We start from the raw sequence: 19,765 nt of genomic DNA on the forward strand, positions 1-19,765 counted from the left end.
CTCATTAGTTTTATTAACACCTCTGTAGCATAATTTGAAATCAGGTAATGTGATGCTCCTGTAATAACACAGAACACAGTGGTAGTTCATAAAACTACAATCATGGGTAGATTATTTATTAATATGTTGCACTAAAATGAAATTTCTATGTGGAGAGCTTTTGGGGCTACTTCTAGGAATTTGGCTGGAATTTGACATTGGGCTAGGACAATCAAGTAAGCTCAAGGCAAATACAGCTGAAGAATATACTGTATTCCTTGTATCTTGGTCATCTTGATAAACCCCTAAACCTAGTGACCACAGGACTTTGTTTATTGCCTTGTTTGGTTACTTTGATAATTGTCTTGTTTCTTCCTTGACTACTGACCATATTCTTTGTATGTACCTAAAAGGCTACAAAAGCACACTAGGGGATGGGGGAGGGACCCCCTGCCTTCAGCTTCAGAACATGTTATAGTGTTGTCTTTTTCTTTTCCAACCTTGCTCCCTCCCTTGAGAACCCATTGACTGACTGAGCTGGTTTGGTCATTTATAGAATCAAAGACAATTTGGAAATAATTTTACTTCACATCTTGTTTCAATCTGGGTACCACCTGCTTCACACACCCAGGAAACACTGAGCAATACTGGAGGTGGCCAAAAGAGGGCAACAAGCACTTTCCTGACCCACAGTTTCCCAGGGGAATTGGCAAGCTAGCACCTTATGGAGAAGTCCCTGCCTTGTTCTTCTTTGTATGAACACTGTCATGTTGGTCCTTGTTACCCTTGCAGCTACTTTTGTACTTGGGCAGAAAAAAGAAGTCTTCCTATTTAGCACCTGTGCTGACATCCCAACACTGAGTTGGGTACCTGGCTCCATGGCAGTGAGAGCTCACAGAATGTTCAGGGAGCTTCTTATATGTCAGCTACCCAAGAAATTGTCTTTAGGTCAGGCACTGACCAAAAAGGATGGTTACAGCAAGTGATGAGTGGGGTGTTTGTTGCTGTGTTTCTTGGAGAGATGTAAAAAGACTTCATTTTCTCCAGGATAGGGCATGGTAAGAGAAAAGGAGATGGTGCATCAGTGGCTTTTCTTTTTGCTGTAAATAAATACCCAAAAGTATTTTAGAAGTATGGAAAGGAAGGGTTTATCTTGGCTCATAGTTTGTTGGAAGTCCATCATGTTGGGAAAGGCAGGGTGGGAAGTCAGAGACAGGATGGGGAGGAGTGGAAGGCAGGATGGGGAGGAGTAGGAGGTAGGTAGGAAAAAAGTAGGAGGCAGGTCAGGAGGAGTGAGAAGCAGGTTGGGAAGAGTGGGAGGCAGGTGGGGAAGAGTGGGAGAAGGGTAGGAGTGGAAGGTGGCTGTCACATTGGATCTGTGGTCCAAACCAGGGGGGAGATGAAATGTGTTCCTCTCACCTTCTGCCTAAGCTGGGCCTCCAGTTTCAGCCATCACATGCAGGTGGCTCTTCCTTTTTACTTCAGGTTCTCTCAAAACTCCCAAACACACCCAGAGCTGTACCTCCTAAGTGATTTCAAGCCCAGCGAAGGGGAGAATGTTTATTGAGGTGGCAAGAACATGGTTAACATAGTGAGCTAGCTACATCACTAACAAAGCCACCCATGCTGTCCAACAGAGGTGATGACTTGGGGAAGCTGAATCCCTGGAGTTCTCTACACAGATGGCAGGCAGCTCCACCAGAGAATTTTCCTCTCTGTCAGCAATCAGTTATTGCTTATAAAACCCCAGAGAGAACCCTTTGAGTCCCATAACCTCCTTCTGAGTTAGTTTCAGATTGGAGGGTGTGCCTGCTCACCAACACTGCTGTGAGCTATGTCAGAGTTAGCAGAATAGGAATCTGCTGTCTCCTGGCTGGAGAAATGAAGATTGCCTGACAGAAGCTGAGACTGAGGGATGCTATCAATCAAGAGCTAGACCATTGAGCAGACATTGTATCAGAGCTAGTGTTCAGGCCTGTATAGCAGGGAGATGCCCCACAATCCTGATGGTGCCTTCTTAAGCCAGCACACATGTAGTGAATCTAAAATAGGCCTCAGAGCACACTGCCTGACCTGCACTCATATGTCTGTCAGGCATTTGATTTATGTGTTCAGTCTTCAGGGAAATTTGTGATTCAGATGGAAGGACTAACCCTAAAAGTCATAGCTGAGATTTGAACCTGGTACCTATGAAATAGTTATTAAACTTATCACCATTTACCTTTAAGAGAATGAGATTTGTTTATTAGGCTGTGTGTAATTGCTGGGGGATTAGTCCTAATCAAAATCTCTAAATGCCCATCTGGCCCCTGTCTCAACTGTGCTTCATAAAAACTTGTGATTTGAAATTCTCTGAGTTATTTTTGCCACAAGAGTTTGGCATCCTGGGAGATATATCACTCTGGTATGTGCTGTTGGTCCATCAGAAATCATGGAGGCCTTCTGGTCTCTAATGCTCTCCTCCTACTCCTCTTCTTCCTTTTCTCTTTTCTTCTCCTTGTAGAGTCTACCTAAGAAGCACAGACCAGTAATTCAAACCCTACTTCTCTCTATTGCACCCAGTCATTGGCTTTTGTCTTATTTAACCAATAGTTTTAATTGGTAAGAAAGGTTTACATACCATCACTTGGAGTACATGAGGATCTGTTATGGGGGCAACAAGATCTTGAGAGGCAGTAAATAGCATTAGAATACAAGTAGGACCAGAACAACTGCTACTGGTACCTACTTAATGCCTCCAGTGCTGTGGTGAAGTATTGTGGGAGGGATGACTGGGAGGTGAGCAGTGAGCAGTTTGTAAAATGAATAATAATAAATAATAAAATTTAATAAAATTAAATTTTAAAAATGGTTCATTTGTACAATGAAACACTATTCAGTTATTAAAAGCAAGGACAACAATGTATGGAACTATAATTTATCATCCTGAGTGAGGTAACACAGACTCATAAGGATATGCAGATTATATCTTCAATTATAAGTGGATTGTTTCCACAAAGTACAGAACATCCATATTGCAATCCAGAAACCTAATGAAGCTGAAATACAGGGAGGTCAAAACAGATGATGTTTGAATCCCATTCAGAAGGGAAAATAACAGTCTTGAGACGTCGATGGACAGAGGTAACACTGTGAGAAGGTGAAGAGAATGTTGGAAGATCTTGTATGTGGAAAGAAGTTGTAGAGAGTGAATGGGAATCAGCAGCAGGCTGGAAACAGGCATTTCTAGAATGTAACAGAGACCTGGAATGGGGGAGGCTCCAGGGATTCTATGAGGATGACTGTAGCTGAGACTCACTCCTCGCAGTGGGTGATATGAGCTGAAGTGACCACCACCTGTAGCCAGGCAGAACTCCCAGTGAAGGAATGATGATACTAACTCAGATACAAAACCTTCTTGCCTACAGATAGTGTAGAGACAGAGAAGGAAGAGGGTCTGAGGGAATGAACTACCAATGACTAGTCCAACTTCAGACCCATCCCACGGAAAAGAACCAATCCCTGATGCTATTATTGATACTTAATCATGCTGACAGACAGGGGCCTATCATATTTGTCCTCTTAGAGGCTTCAGACAGTAGCTGTCGAAAATGGAAGTTGAGACCGACAGCAAAACATTGGCGGGAGCTCCAGGAGTCTTGTGGAAGATTTGCAGGTGCAAATGAAGGATCTGTAAGGGACAAGAACTTTACAAGTAAACTAACAGAGCCCACTGGCCTTGATCCTTTTGTTTTGTTTTTATTAGATATTTTATTTACATTTCAAATGTTATCCCTTTGCCCCAATCCTACTTCCCCCACCCAGGAACACCCTATCTTATCCCCCCTCCTACTACTTTTGTGAGGATGTGCCAGCACCTACTCCCGCCCCCCACTCCCATTTACCCACTGTTGAGAACTGCTGTAGCCCGCCTTGGGGGGAAAAATGACAGGGACCCCTCTGGCAATGTTGGAACCCACACTGCCAAAAGCCTTGGGGGCTAAATTGTTAGAGCCTGCACTGCCCTAAGCTGCTCCAGTACGAGGGGTGGGGTTCAGCAAGAGAGAGTGAGTGAGGAGGTACAGTGAAGAATGGAGACCAGACAGAGTGTGATTCAATCCCATTTATGCTTCAGTCTCTTTTACTCTCTCCAAGTCCCTAGTTCCAAGTCTAACTCCCAGGTCTCGAGTTCCTAGTCCCGTGTTCCAGCTATAAAAAGTCTCAAGTTCCAGTTCCAAGTTGCTAGTCTCTTGTCCCTAGTTCCTAGTCTTCTACCAAGTTACCTTCCACATGTCTGTCTCGAGTACATGTGTCTAATCTCAAGTGTCTAATAATTTCTTCTGTCTACCTCTCACCTTTTATATATCTCACTTCTAAGGAACGCCTTTAATTCATGCCTTTAAGTCACACCTTGAAGTTTTTTTTTTTTTTTCTAAATCACACCTCTAAGTCTCACACACCCAAGAAAAAACCTGGGAACAAAATCTGGCGGGCGGGGGGAGGGGGAGGGAGTCCGGCGACAGAGTCTCAGGGCGGTCCGGCACCAGAGCTTCCCATGCCGCCAGCGGTGGATCCCACATTCACACAGCTGTCGGTGGGCTGGCCGGCGGCTACATCGGCAAGGTTCCAGGGTTCCAAAAGCTGGGAATCAGGCGGAGAAACCATGGACACGTGGAGTTCGGTTTTCCAAAGCTTTTATTGTTCATGGCATGGTGAATGGATGCAGGTGTTGTGCGCTTCCCCCGCCAAAAACCAGGGGAGACCAGTCTTATAGGGAAGGGAGAAAGGGGAGGGAATAACTTAATTAGCTACGCCCCTGGCCTTTTGATAATTTATTAATATTTAAATCTCTGGAGGTAGAGACTTGTTAATCACGCCCTCTACCTGTCCTACGTGACTGAAAATAACAGGTTAAATGGAGTTACCTCGTCCAAGGCCCAACAGGTATCTAAATTAATATGTTATCAGAGTGTGCTCAGCTGTTGTAGGCTACTGTAAACAAGTCTCTTGTAAGGGTATATGGCTCAAGATGGCTGCAGGCTGATAGCTGCCTTCTGTTAGCTCCCCACAACCCACCCTAAAACTCCCTCACACACAGATTTCAGCCTTCATGGGATCAAGTATATTTCCTTTCCCACCTATGCCCAACAGGGCCATCCTTCTTTACATATACAGCTGGAACCATAGGTCCCTACCTAAGTGCTTTCAGGCTGATGGTTTATACTCTGAGATCTCTGGTTGGTTGGTATTGTTGCTCTCCTCATGGGGCTGCAAACCCTTTCAGCTTCTTCAGTCTTCACTCTAACTCCTCCATTGGGAACCCCTTGATCAGTTCAATGGTTAGCTGTGAGCATCTACCTCTGTCAAACTCTGACAGACCCCTAAGGAAACAGCTGTATCAGGCTCCTGTACACATGCACTTCCTGATATCCACATTAGTGTCTACCTTTGGTGACTGCACATGGGATGGATACTCAGATGAATGGTCTCCAGATGACCCTTCCTTCAGTTTCTGTCCCACACTTTGTCTCCACATTTGCTGCCTTGAGTATTTTGTTACTTCTTCTAAGAAGGACTGAAGCACCCCCACTTGGTCTTCCTTCTTCATGAGCTTCATGTGGTCTGTGATTTGAATCTTGGGAAACCTGTCAGAAGACTGAGCTATGCTACACAATTGGGGATGGGGGCACAGGTCCAAACCATGAATGCTCTTTGATTGATGGTTCAATCTCTGGAGACCCTTAAGAATCTAGGCCAGCATCCTAGAGGAGCCACTGCACTCAGAATAGCAGGTAAAAAACCTTTCCCACTACCCTATGCCCCAGGGTTACAACTGGAAGCCAGGGGTGCTCAGGATCCATCAGCCGCTCAAACGCCACCCCTCCAGAATACTACTTCCCTTCTGCCCCTCGCCCGGTCCTTTGGGCTGGGGCAGACACTTAGCTGGTCTGCTTCTGTGGAGACACCGTATCCTGAGCCACCCTAGAGGAGCGACTCCACTCAGACCAGTGAACACCTAGCTGGTCTGTTCTTGTGAAGGCACCACATCCTGAATCATCTGAGAAGAACCACTGCACTCAGAGCAGCAGGATTTCAGGATCCCAGAGGCAGCCTGAGTCCCAGGAGTTCTTCCACCCAGGAGCATAGGATCACAGGATCACAGAGACATCTGGACTCTGAGGAGTTCTGACACAAGCAAGATAACTGGATAGAGAGGCTTCAGTCAGACACAGTGAGTGCAGGTAGCACTAGAGTTAACCAGATGGTGAAAGGCAAGCTCAAGAACATAAGCAACAGAAACCAAAGTTACTTGGCATCATCAGAACCCAGTTTTCCCACTATAGCAAGCAGTGGACACTGCATCACACCGGAAAAGCAGGATTCAGAATTAAAATCACTTCTCATGATGATGATAGAGGACTTTAAGAAGGACATAAGTAACTCACTTAACGAAGTACAGGAGAACACAGGTAAACAGGTAGAAGCCCTTAAAGCTGAAACACAAAAATCTTTTAAAAATTGCAAGAAAACACAACCAAATAGGTGAAGGAATTAAACAAAACCATCCAGGATCTAAAAATGGAAATAAAAACAATAAAGAAATCTCAAAGGGAGACTACTCTGGAGATAGAAAACCTAGGAAAGAGATCAGGAGTCACAGACACAAGCATCACCAACAGAATACAAGAGATAAAAGAATCTCATGTGCAGAAGATACCATGGAAAACATTGACACAACTGTCGAAGAAAATGCAAAATACAAAAAGCTACTAACCCAAAACATACAGGAAATCCAAGACACAATGAGAAGGCCAAACCTAAGGATAATATGTATAGATGAGAGTGAAGATTCCCAACTTAAAGGGCCAGTAAATATCTTCAACAAAATTATAGAGGAAAACTTCCCCAACCTAAAGAATGAGATGCCCATAAACATACAAAAGCCTACAGAACACCAAATAGACTAGACCAGAAAAGAAATACCTCCCGTCACATAAACAAAACATCAAATGCTAAAACAAAGAAAAAATACTGAAAGTAGTAAGGGGAAAAGTCAAGTAATATATAAAGGCAGACATATAAGAATTACACCAGACTTCTCACCAGAGACAATAAAAGCCAGAAGATCCTGGACTGATATCATACAGACCCTAAGAGAACACAAATGCCAGCCCAGACTCCTATATCCAGCAAAACTCTCAATCACTATAAATGGAGAAACCAAGATATTCCATGACAAAACCAAATTTGCACAATATCTTCCCACAAACCCAGCACCTCAAAGGAGAATTAATGGAAAATGCCAGCACAAGGAAGGAAACTACAACCTAGAAAACACAAGGAAGTAATCTTCCAACAACCCCAAAAGAAGATAGCTACACAAACATAATTCCACCTCTAATAACAAAAATAATAGGAAGCCACAATCATTTTTCCCTAATATCTCTTAACATCAATGGACTCAATTCTCCAATAAAAAGACGTATACTATCAGACTGGATACATAAACAGGACCCAGAATTTTGCTGCATACAGGAAACATACCTCAGTGACAAAGACAGACACTACCTCAGAGTAAAAGGATGGAATACAATTTTCCAAGCAAATGGTCCCAAGAAACAAACTGGAGTAGCCATTCTAATATCAAATAAAATCAACTTTCAACCAAAAGTAATCAAAAAAGATAAGAAAGGACACTTCATACTCATCAAAGGAACAATCTACAAAGATGCACTCTCAATTCTGAACATCTATGCTCCAAATGCAAGGGCACACACATACATAAAAGAAACTTTACTAAAGCTCAAAACACACATTGCACCTCCCACAATAATAGTGGGTGATTTCAACACTCCACTCTCAGCAATGGACAAATCATGGAAACAGAAACTAAACAGAGACACACTGAAATTAACAGAAGTTATGAACCAAGTGGATTAAGCAGATATCTATAGAACATTTCATCCTAAAACAGAAGTATATGCCTTTTTCTCAGCACCTCATGGTACCGTCTCCAAAATAGACCATATAATTGGTCACAAAACAGTCCTCAACAGATACAAAAAGATTGAAATAATTCCTTGCATCAGATCACCACGGACTGAAGCTGGTCTTTAATAATGACAAAACTAATGGAAAACACACAAGCACATGGACACTGAATAATGTTCTACTCAATGATGACTTGGTCAAGGAAGAAATAAAGAAAAAAATTAAAGAGTTTTTAGAATTTAATGAAAATGAGGACACATCATACCAAAACTTGTGGGACTCCATGAAAGCAGTGCTAGGAGGAAAACTCATAGCTCTAAGTGCCTATAAAAAGAAACTGGAGAGAGAGCATACACTAACAATTTGACAGCACACCCAAAGCTGTAGAACAAAAAGAAGCAAATACACCCAAGAGGGGAAGACTACAGGAAATAATCAAACTCAGGGCTGAAATCAACAAAAAAAATGTATCCTTGAGCAGAGAAGTGGTGGTGCACGCCTTTAATCCCAGCATTGGGAGGCAGAGGAAGTTGAATTTCTGAGTTCAAGGACAGCCTGTCCTACAGAGTGAGTTCCAGGACAGGCAGGGCTATACAGAGAAACCCTGTCTCGAAAAACAAAGAAAAAACAAAAACAAACAAAAAATGTATCCTTCAGTAATGACTGACATCCAAATATACTAATATAACAAATCACAACATCTGAAGGGAATTTGTAGCACTTGTGTTGTGACATCTCATGTGATCTCCTACCCCACTAAAGCCATATGCCAAATTAAATTCTTTAAAAAGTTGATTTAGACATTGGGTTTTAGCACAGCAACAGAGAATGCATCAATACACAGCCATAAATTGTGACAATTGCTTAAGAACTTTTATGTAATTAAAGAAAAATAAGATTACATTCTCAAACAAAATATAGAGGTACATCTCATTATACAGCTTGAATAGATTGTTGACACATTTCTTCTCCTGAAAAATAATCTTGTGTGTTGGCTCTATGTCTTATCAAATCCTTTAGAGTTATAGATGCACTTCAGTGTGGTGCCTTATGTCCTCAAAGGCTACTGTGACGGCAAAGAATTTAAGATTGATTATACACTGAACATATTACACTTGTACAAAGGAACCTTAAATTGCAAAACGTTCCCACACTGACTTCAAATATGGATTCTTCTGCAGTATGACTTTCTCATGGTATTTGAGAATATGGCTGCATGCAAATGATTTTCCAATTGCTTATTCAGAGGATTCCTGTCCAGTATGTGTTATGCATTTGTGGATAACTGTGTTGTAAAAAGGCCTTATCACATTAATTTCATTGGTAGGGTTTCTCTACAAGATGGTTATTTTCTTATTCATTGAAAAATGACTGCTAGGCAAATATTGGGCATATCAGGAACTTCCTCTGCTCCCTGACAGTGGCTGTGCAAGTCTACCAATTAGAACCAGCTGAGGATAGAATGCACATCATCACAAATGCATGGTTCTTGGACAATTTGGGAACTGACTTAAAACAAGTAGCAATAGAACCAGTACAAAACATTTCACCAGTTTCTTCCAGCATCAGGAGGCAGGTAGCTGGATCAACAGGTCATCTCAGGATCCCCACCAATAAATCTTGTCAAAAGGGGGACATTCTGCAATATATGAATCTTACAAAAAGGATTTCAGTACTATTAAGATATTCCTATGGATTGTGCAAGATACACTGTTCAGTTAAGGATGAATTTTTGATTCTGATTTGAGCAGGTACAAGAAAATTATACTTTTGAGTTAATTTAATCAATAAGCAATTGTAATAAATCTTCACTCATGCCATAGGAATGATGGCATGTTGAATAGTAAGTGTTCCATAAACAACAATATGAATCGTCTACTTTTATCTGAAGGTTTGTCTACAGACTTTTTATGTCTAGGTTAGTTATAGGGCTGTTCCCATATGGAGGAATCAGCAAATCATGACTCCTGCTCGTTTGATTTTTCTGAAACTTTTTTTCCTTTAGCCAAGATTTTCAGGGGACTTCTCCTGTCATATCTGATCCATATCACTCTGGAAGGGGTCCAAAGCCTTTTCTTCTTTCCTACTAACACAATTATAGAGTCTCTCTCCCTTAATAGCATGTCCTTGTTCCAGTAACACACAATCATCAAAGGTAGAGATCGATTCAATTAACAGCTCTTTCCTGTTCAAGTTTGCCCTATTTCAACCTCTATCCTAGAGGGGTTTTAATATTATAACCACCAAACGTATTTATCTATGCATACATAAATTCTGCCTTCCATGGAGATTAATATCTCCATGGATATATATCCTTTCCCTTTACATAACTTGAACAAACATCTTTTCATATGTATTTAACTTCAATTAAATTTCCTTCTGCTTACGATATAAGCCAATTTCCAGGCTCTCAAAACATAACACCCGATCTTTACCACCAAAGAACAAATCCATATGATTGTTTGAACTGTAAAACCCACATTCTATAACAGTTGATAACTGTCAACTACATAAGCCCCTATCCCTAAACCCTGATTGTTGGAAAAAATCTACGTGTAATTTGGCACAGAAATTTCTGGTGTTCTCTCCTTATTTTCATTTTTCTTATTCATTTATTGTTCAATCTTTTTTTTACAATTCATATTTTATACCCCTGCTTATCCACCCTCCAACTCTTCCTCATCTTACTCCTCCTCCCCCTATCTTCAAGATGTTCCTATGCACAACCCCCACCCCACAAGTCCTCCCCACTACCTGGGGCCCCAAGATTCTGGAGGGTCATGTGTATCTACTCTGACTGAGTCCAGACCCAGTAGTCCTCTGCTCTGTATCAGGTGGTTTATGCTACTTGGTTGGTGGCTCAGTGTGTGAGAGATCACAGGGGTACACGTTAGTTCAGACTGCTTGACTTCCTATATAGTTGCCCTCCTCCTAAACTTCTTCCAGGTTTTCCCTATTTCAACCTCACGAGTCACCAGTTTCTGTCCACTGATTGGGTGTAAATATCTGCATCTGACTCTTTCACCTGCTTATTGAGCTTCTTGGAAGTCAGTCATGACAGCCCTCTATTTGTAAGCACACTATAGCATCAGTAATAGTGTCAGACTTTGGGGCTTCCCACTGACATGGACCTCAACTTGGGCATGTCACTGGACCTCCTTTTCCTCAGGCTCTTATCTGGTTTGGTTCCTGTAGTTCTTTCAGACATTAATAATTGTGGGTTAACCTTTTGGACTGCAAGATGCCAGCTCTGAAACATTCTGGCTCACCTGGGGAAATGTGTGTGTTACAAGTCACACATTATGTTCCAAGTATGTCATGAACCAGCAGCAGCTTTGTTACCATAAACTCCTGTCACTTGCATTACCTGAGACTGAGTGGTGTTGGATCTGAGAGGACCCCACACCAGAAAGGCTCTACCACATCGTTTACACTCATAGACTTTCTCTCCATTATGAGTACTTTCATGATGATGAAGACAGTAAAAATGTACAAAGGCTTCCCCACATTGAATGCATTCATGGGATTTCTCTTTCATGCTGATGAAAACTTGGGAATTTTGAAAAGGCTTCACAATATTAAATGTATTCATAAATTTCTACATAGTATGGGTTGTTTTATGGTGATGAAGACTATAGAAGTGTGCAAAGGCTTCATCATATTGAAAACACTCAAGGATTTTTCTACATTATGGTTTCTTTTGTGCCTCTGAATATGACTGACATATGAAGGTTTTACCACATTGTTTACATTCATAGAGATTCTCACAGGTATGTCTTCTTTTACATATTTGAAGAGGATTCCAATGTACAAAGGCTTTATCCTGTTGATGACATTCACAGGGTTTCTCTTGAGTGTGTCTTCTTTTATTTACTTGGAGAGTACTGTGACTTGCAAACGTTCTAAAACACTGCTTATATTCATAGTGTTTCTCTTCACCGGGTATCATTTGATGTACTAGGAGATGAATCTTTTGTGCAAAGGCTTTACCACTTTAGTTACATTCAGAGTTTTCTCCAGTACATGTCCTTTTATGTATTTGAAGATGATTGGGACATAGAAGAGCTTCAGAACATTGATGATATTCAGTGTTTCTCTCCAGTATATGGTCCTTTATATATTTGGGGGACACTGCTTTGTGAAAAGTTTTAAAACCACACTGCTCACATTCAAAAACTGCTCGCTTGTTTGTGTCCTTTTATGATTGTGATGACCACTGCTTTGTGAAAAAGTTTTACCACATTGAATACACTCAAAGGGTTTCTCTAAAATATGTGTTCTTCTATGTATATTAAGGCTACTGATTTGTGAAAAAGTTTGACCTGATTGGTTACATTAATCCATTTTCTCCCCTGTATGTGTTCTTTTATGTATTTTAAGGTCACTGCTTCCTGCAAAGGCTTTACCACATTGGTCACATTCATAGGGTTTCTCTCCAGTATGTGTTCTTTTATGATATTGGAAAGCAGTGACTCCTGCAAAGGCTCTACCACATTCAGTACATTCATAGGGTTTCTCCCCTGTATGTGTTCTTTTATGTATTTTAAGGTCACTACTTCCTGCAAAGGCTTTACCACATTGGTCACATTCATAGGGTTTCTCTCCAGTATGTGTTCTTTTATGATATTTGAGAGCAGCGACTCCTGCAAAGGCTTTACCACATTCAGTACATTCATAGGGTTTCTCCCCTGTATGTGTTCTTTTATGATATTGGAGACCACTGCTTACTGCAAAGGTTTTACCACATTGGTTACATTCATAGGGTTTCTGTCCTGTATGTGTTTGTTTATGTTTTCTAAGATGACCTCTTTGTACAAAGGCTTTACCACACTGGTTACATTCATAGGGTTTCTCTCCAGTATGTGTTCTTTTATGTATTTGGAGTTCAGTCCTCACTGCAAAGGCTTTACCACATTGGTTACATTCATAGGGTTTCTCCCCTGTATGTGTTGTCTTATGATATTTGAGAGCAACACCTCCTGTAAAAGCTTTACCACATTGGTTACATTCATAGGGTTTCTCTCCTGTATGTGTTCTTTTATGATATTTGAGACCACTGCTTCCCGCAAAGGCTTTACCACATTGGTTACATTCATAGGGTTTCTCTCCAGTATGGGTTCTTTTATGATATTTCAGAGCACTTCTTGCTATAAAGGCTTTACCACATTGGTTACATTCATAGGGTTTCTGTCCTGAATGTGCTTGTTTATGGCTTCGGAGATAACTGCTTCGTACAAAAGCTTTACCACATTCGTTACACTCAAAAGGTTTCTCTCCTGTATGTGTTCTTTCATGATTTTTGAGATCATTTCTTCGTACAAAGGCTTTGCCACATTGGTTACATTTATAGGGTCTCTCTCCATTATGAGTTCTTTCATGCCTTTGAGTATGACTCTGATATTCAAAAGCTTTACCACAATGAGTAATCTCAGAGGGTTGCTCTCCAGTACCACTTATTTCATGCCTGCAAAGAAATTGGCAAATGTAAAAGCTTTCTCATATTAATTATACCAAGGAGTGCTTTTATCTGTATGAATTAATTTACAATTTGACTAAATTGTAAAGGGTAATCTAATTTTAACGTAATGTCACTTTGTTAACATTCAAAGGTATTCTTCATGGTTGGTTTGCATCTTTAAAAATGCATTAAATGGGAAGAGTATTGATTACCTGGCTCACATTAATAGCATCCTTTTTTTAAAATAAGAGGTTATTCACATATCTTAAGAGAACAGGAAGAATTCAGAGCTTTTGCACACTGATTGCATTCACAAATTTTGCTATCATGTGAATAATACTGCACTGGTAATATAAACCACTGCTAACAGAGAAAAATGTCTACTTCCCTAATTCTCATAAAGGTTTTCAACAGTTTGAGTTGGTAAGTATCCTCAATAATATTGGGAAACTAATTATTTATAAACTTTTAGCACATTTAGAAATGTCTACTCAAAGTGGACAGTGCTATACATCTTCTAATTGTTCTGGAAAAGAGAAAGGTATGTTGCTTGTTTCAATACCCTATGCTCAGATGCTTGTATTTGTCAAGACCTATGACATCCATATTTAAAAAAAGAACAACAAATGAAAGAGTTCACAGCACTTGACTTTTCCCCTCATATTGATGTGGTACAGGGATTAAAGTTTCTCCACAAAACCATCCTTAAACTCATAAACTGTCCATCTCAATAAATTTAGCAATGTTATTACAAGTATATGATTAACAAAAGATTTACTAAGGATTATTTGATTATTATAAGGCTTTAGACATATACTTATCACCTAATAAATGTGTTTCCCTTTTGCAATAGCTAAGTGGTATGAGACTGAACAGACTGGCAGTTCTAGAGCATGGCTCTACTGAGCTTGACACAAATAGTGACGTATCTGTTAAGCCCTTCTTTCTGTATTTTTGAAATTAAAGGAACACCTTGCATATATAAACTGGATGTCTGCCATCAACATTCATGGTTTTGTGAAGTTTAATAATCATGTATAACTTAAAGCAGTGCATATTTTACCCTATTGCTTTTGTTTACAACTTGTATCAAATATTAAACTTTAATCATAGGCATTATCTTATCACCTTGCACATGAAAATTACCTTCCATGTCTTCTAGAACTTTGAAAATGTTCACCAATAGAATAGTCTTCCCAAACGTAGCCTAAAATATGGTACCAGAGAAAGTAGGTTACATTATTGGAAAATAGGCAACATTTAAGTTATTGAGTTGCGGGAACTTTAGAACCATCTCTGATTCATTCACCTCATTCTTCCTCATTCTCAACTGAAACTACAAAAACAAGTAACAATAACAAAGAAACAGATGTGCCTACATTTTAAAAGTGAAAAAAAAAATCACTGTATTACCTATAGTTGTGAGATTCCTATAGGTCTCCAACATCACATCTTTGTAGAGACTCTTCTGAGAAGGATCCAGCAAAGCCCACTCTTCTGGAGTGAAGTCCACATGCAAGTCATCAAAGGTCATTACATCCTAAAAGGTCCAGTATATATGTACATAAGAAAGCATGATTCCAAAGACAGTGTAACTGTGTACTTCAAAATGAATAGTTGCTAACTTTCCTGCCACCCACATAGGATTTTTTATGCAATAAGCAAACAGTCTTTCACAGTTAAAAAGAAAACCCAAAAACTTAAATGTAGAAGCAAATAAATGATCTCTGGGAACCTGATGCCTCTGTACTAAGATGTTGGTTATGGACCCATGTTGGATCCTGCCAGACCTACTTCACTTTATGTTCTCTGAGACCCAATTCCCAAGGGTGCCCTTAGGACTGCAGTTTCTTCTCACCTGTCCAGGCCTCCTGTAGATACAAAAGACCATTTCCGTCTTCCCTTTCCTTCTTACCCCATCTCTGTGTCTGAGCTCTGAACTATGTGCAGAAACTCACTAGTCAACCACAGTCCAGTCCTCCAGAAGACTAAGCAGTCTTTCCAAAGACCCATCCCACTATCTGTTACCTGAGACCAAATTCTCACAGTTGCCCAACTCTCTGAAGCACAATATCAGGGAAACCTTCCTCTGCCTATTTCCATGTGACCAGTTTTCAAGTTCTCTTCAAAACAACTGAAGGAACTAAACCAAAAAATGAGAACTTCACCAATGTTACCTGTGCTTGTACACAAATAACGTAAAAACAGCACCATACACACCTGAGAGACTTCTACATCTCAGAAGCTCCTTTTGTAACCAAGAATTGAATTTTTGTGTACCAGGCCATTATTACTGGAGGTAATAGAATGTCTAAAGGAGTCTAGTTAATGTTTCTGAAGTATGATCCCTAACACCTCTTTTATTATTAATTTCTTTTTTTAGATATTTTATTTACACTTCAGATGCCATCCCCTTTCCCCATTCCCCCCCCCCCCTTAGAAAACCCCTATCCCATGCCCCCTTTTCCTTTTTGCATTTATACATTTTTTTTAAAAAATAATGTTAATCATAAGCTTTCTAAGTTTGGAATTGTTCAATCAGAGGTGTAACCCACTAACCAACCTAGATATAACAACTATCTTTGACTGGTGGAGATACATGAATATCTGACTCCCTGTCTCCCCCCTCTTTTTATTATTAATTTCTAAATTAGTTATAAAATGAGTCACACAAAACTGAATATAGAAGGTTCACAAATTCTAGAACTCAAACCTCCACTTTTGCAATGTCATCCTACTGCACACAAAAAGCAATGCCTATGTGTACACACTGGATAGTGATATTTAAGTTTCACACCTTGCTACTCAAAGGGCTACAGACCCTCCCTGGTAATCCACCCTCAGGAAGGGTCAAAGGACAGGAGCCTCTGCTATTATCACTACATGGGACAACAGAACCACACTCTGAACCATGGTCCCTCTTAGTACCAGTAGATCTGAGTTCAATACCTCAGCTGACTTGTTCCTCCTGTCCTGGTGATAGAGATGGCCACAACCACCAGGGCATGGCTTGTGGTCTCCTGCATAGCTTGTAACACATGCATCTGAGGTGAATCTTGTAAAGAACCTGTACGTGGAGAACTGCACTGCCCCACGTTTTGGGGCTAAAATGTTGAGAACCACTCTGTCAATGTTGGAAGGAGCACTGCCAAAAGCCTTGGTGGCTAAATTCTTAGAGCCCACACTGCCCCAAGCTACTCTGGTCCGCAGGTCCGGGTTCAGGAAGAGAGAGAGCGAGGACAGACAGGAGGAAGGGAGACCAGACAGAGTGTGATTTCATCCTGTTTATTCTTCAGTCTCTCTTTCTCTCTCCAAGTCCCTAATTCCCAGTCCTAAGTCTGAGGTCCTAATCCTACTTCCTTGTCCCTAGTTCCTAGTACCAAGTTGCTAGTCTTTTTCTCAGTCACTAGTCTTTTCCGAAGTGCCTAGTTACTAGATGTTTTCTTCTGGTGTCAAATCTGAAGTACTCTTCCAAGTGCAAGTGTCTAATAATTTCTTCTGTCAGCCTCTTGCGTTTTATATGTCTCACTTCTAAGCCTAGCCTTTAAGTCATGCCTTTAAGTCACACCTTTAAGTCTTATTTCTAAATTACACCTTTAAGTTACACCTTTAAGACTCACACACCCTAGGGAAAATCCTGGGTATCTAAAACAAGATGTTATCAGAGTGTGCTCAGCTGTTGTAGGCTGTATACTCTTGTCAGGGTATATGGCTCAAAATGGCTGCAAGGATGATAGCCACCTTGTGTCGGCTCCCCACACCTGTAAGCCATTTTCCACTTATGCTCCTGATTGACAGGCCTGCCAGAGTCTCTCATTAGGTTGGAAAACTCAGCTGGGCATCAGGACAGTAAGTAGCAGATGCTCTACCTGGAGACCAGAGAGCATATGACTCAGACAGCTGAAGTCATCCAAGCCCTGCTGTTAAACCCTAAATGCAGACATAGCCCTCGTCTTGGAAATTTGCATTTATTAAGATGTTCCAGTCTCCCAGAGCACTTATTTTCCTTGTTAAAGGCACAGGGTCCTTTCTTTGCATATTCAATTATACATGCAATGTCCAATGCAGCCATCTCTGCTTCAAACTTGGGAAGACCTGCAGCCAAACTGCAATGAAATTCATAGAGTGACAACAATTAAAAAGAATGAGTTGGTATGAATTTTAAAGCTTGGAATGGGAGAGAAATAAAAAAAAGGAGAAATAAAAATTATAGAACATCACTGCTCCTAAGTATGGTTGAGTAGAAAATTTATTCTACACAAAAGAGAGTACATAGACAGACCCAGTTATATCTGGGATAGTTTAGAGTAGACATTGCATTGAACCTTGTGGAGAGGTAGGATGGGAGAATGAAGAGCCAGACCAAGAAATTAGAATGAAGAAGACAAGTATGAAAAAGACCAGAATGAAAAAGATGGCCAGTATGGAATTTAACTCACTGTCTAAAATTGCTTACTTGATTGCTCATGGTTAAAGCCAACTACAGCAAAAGCAAAACAGCCTCACCTTCCTTCTTCCTCCTCCTTGTCTGTGCTGCAATTATTCCAGCTTCATCTGTGGTCACTGAACTCAGTTCTTATACAGGTCCCTCTTTATTTGTAATCCCCTCACCCCTAATCCGGGGAGGTTGGACAACACTCATTCCCTGGTGGTTTTGTCTCACTGATCAATCTGCAGCCAGACTGAAAGGAGTTGTAGGACTGTTTTCCAAGCACTGGGCAGCAGAGGCAGGTTCAGGTGTTCAAAGGAAGTCCTACCTGCATGGCATAAGGAAAGCCTGAGCTACAGAAGATGTTGCTCTAAACAGACAGATAAAAATCTCTTTAGAATAAGGAATGAAATTCTTAATTTCTTAATTAAATTCAATGTTCCAGGAAATATTGGATAATCGAAACAAGTAAGAGATCAGAGCACCTATGAATAAAGAAAATGAAATTTAAAAACTAATAACAAAATTGAGTTTTTAAAAAGATAAATATAAATGAAAAACCATATTGGTATACTGACTTCAAAAAAGAGCAGACCCTTCCTGGTAGAGGTAATGGCATTAATAGGATAGTGACTGTCCTTGCCCCATGTGTAGTGTTAAGTGCTAAGATCTATAAGGTGACACACACAGCTACATCTAATAGCGTGTGTTTTAAATTTCTGAACCAACATAAATATGTCAGCTAGGATTGCTCATATCTATATAATACCAGTCCTAAAAACAAAACTCACTATCCACTGGCTCAAGCTAAGCTGCCCAAATGAAACACCCACCAATCTAGTTTAATGTAATCCTATGTAATATTAAATATACACTGTGAAATTATAAAATTATTCACCCTACCTGAATCAGGTCCTACTCTAGAATTCTGACACGTGCAGCTGACTCTCATAAACTTTAGTCTGTGATCCAGCTATTGCCTGCCCTGTGTCACCTGACAGTGAATAAAGTAAACCATCCCTCCTGTTCTCATCTGAAAATGGAAGAAATGGACAGTTCATTATATGATTCAAATGAGCACATTTACAATGCTGTTGTGCTGCATTCTTTTAATTCAACAATTTATGAATTTTCATCAAGCAAAAAGCAAGGTCATTGCCCTGGGGAGCAACAGACAGAGATCAAGGCCACCTGAGTCAACAGAGCTTGTCTTAGAAACATCTCTATAAAAGGAAAAGATGCAGCTCTCCAGAATTAATATATCATCCCCAAAAGAAATCACTCCACAAACAACATTAAAACATTAATTAGTAAAAATCTCCTAAGGACAGCATGGATTCAACTCTGACTAATGCTCAAAGAGGAGCCAACCAAAAACAGATTTTGGATACTGTCATCCATAAGTTTGTTTCCTGTTCAGGCCTCAGGTTATTCTGAACAATTTCAGCATGGACTAGAGACTGTAAGTCCTACTTGAGATTTACACAGCAAAGATCCCCAGAATCATTGATTAAGTGCACCAGAGCCCTGAAATGGCAGGTCAGTTTTCTTTTCTTTTGAGTTTTTTGAGACAGGGTTTCTATGCATAGCAATGGCTGTCCTGGAACTCACTCTGTAGACCAGGCTGGCCTTGAACTCTGAAATCGGCCTGACTCTGTCTCCCAAGTGCTGGGATTAAAGGCATGTGCACCACTGCCAGGCTTGCAGGTCAGTTTTCAGTGATGGGCTCCTGAGTTGGAAGTGGAGATGAGAAAGATAGGAAACGTAGAAGGTAGAATGCACAGCAGCTGTGGTGGGGAGACCTTGCACAGGCTCTGTCCATGTCAAGTAAGCTTCTTAATAGTAGCATCTTGTGTGTTACTTACAGGGGAGAAAGGGAACGAGATGGAGACTTCTAGGAAGGCAGCAGTGACTATCATACACTGGGA

General features: G+C 40.5%; 1 protein-coding gene across 1 annotated transcript in view; it reads right to left on the reverse strand.

Moving 5' to 3' along the window:
* Window positions 1-8,801: 8,801 nt before the first annotated feature.
* LOC117703660 (uncharacterized) overlaps window positions 8,802-19,765 on the reverse strand; it is a 29,722-nt gene continuing 18,758 nt past the window's right edge. Inside the window, exons 4-6 of the mRNA XM_034495431.2 lie at window positions 14,822-14,948; window positions 14,555-14,615; window positions 8,802-13,414 (exon numbers count right to left, since the gene is read on the reverse strand). Of these exons, the coding sequence (XP_034351322.1) occupies window positions 12,286-13,414; window positions 14,555-14,615; window positions 14,822-14,948 (1,317 nt within the window). The 3' untranslated portion in view covers window positions 8,802-12,285. The remainder of the gene's footprint in view (window positions 13,415-14,554; window positions 14,616-14,821; window positions 14,949-19,765) is intronic.

Source organism: Arvicanthis niloticus, chromosome 2, assembly GCF_011762505.2.
Source record: "Arvicanthis niloticus isolate mArvNil1 chromosome 2, mArvNil1.pat.X, whole genome shotgun sequence".
Classification (NCBI taxonomy): Eukaryota; Metazoa; Chordata; class Mammalia; order Rodentia; family Muridae; genus Arvicanthis; species Arvicanthis niloticus.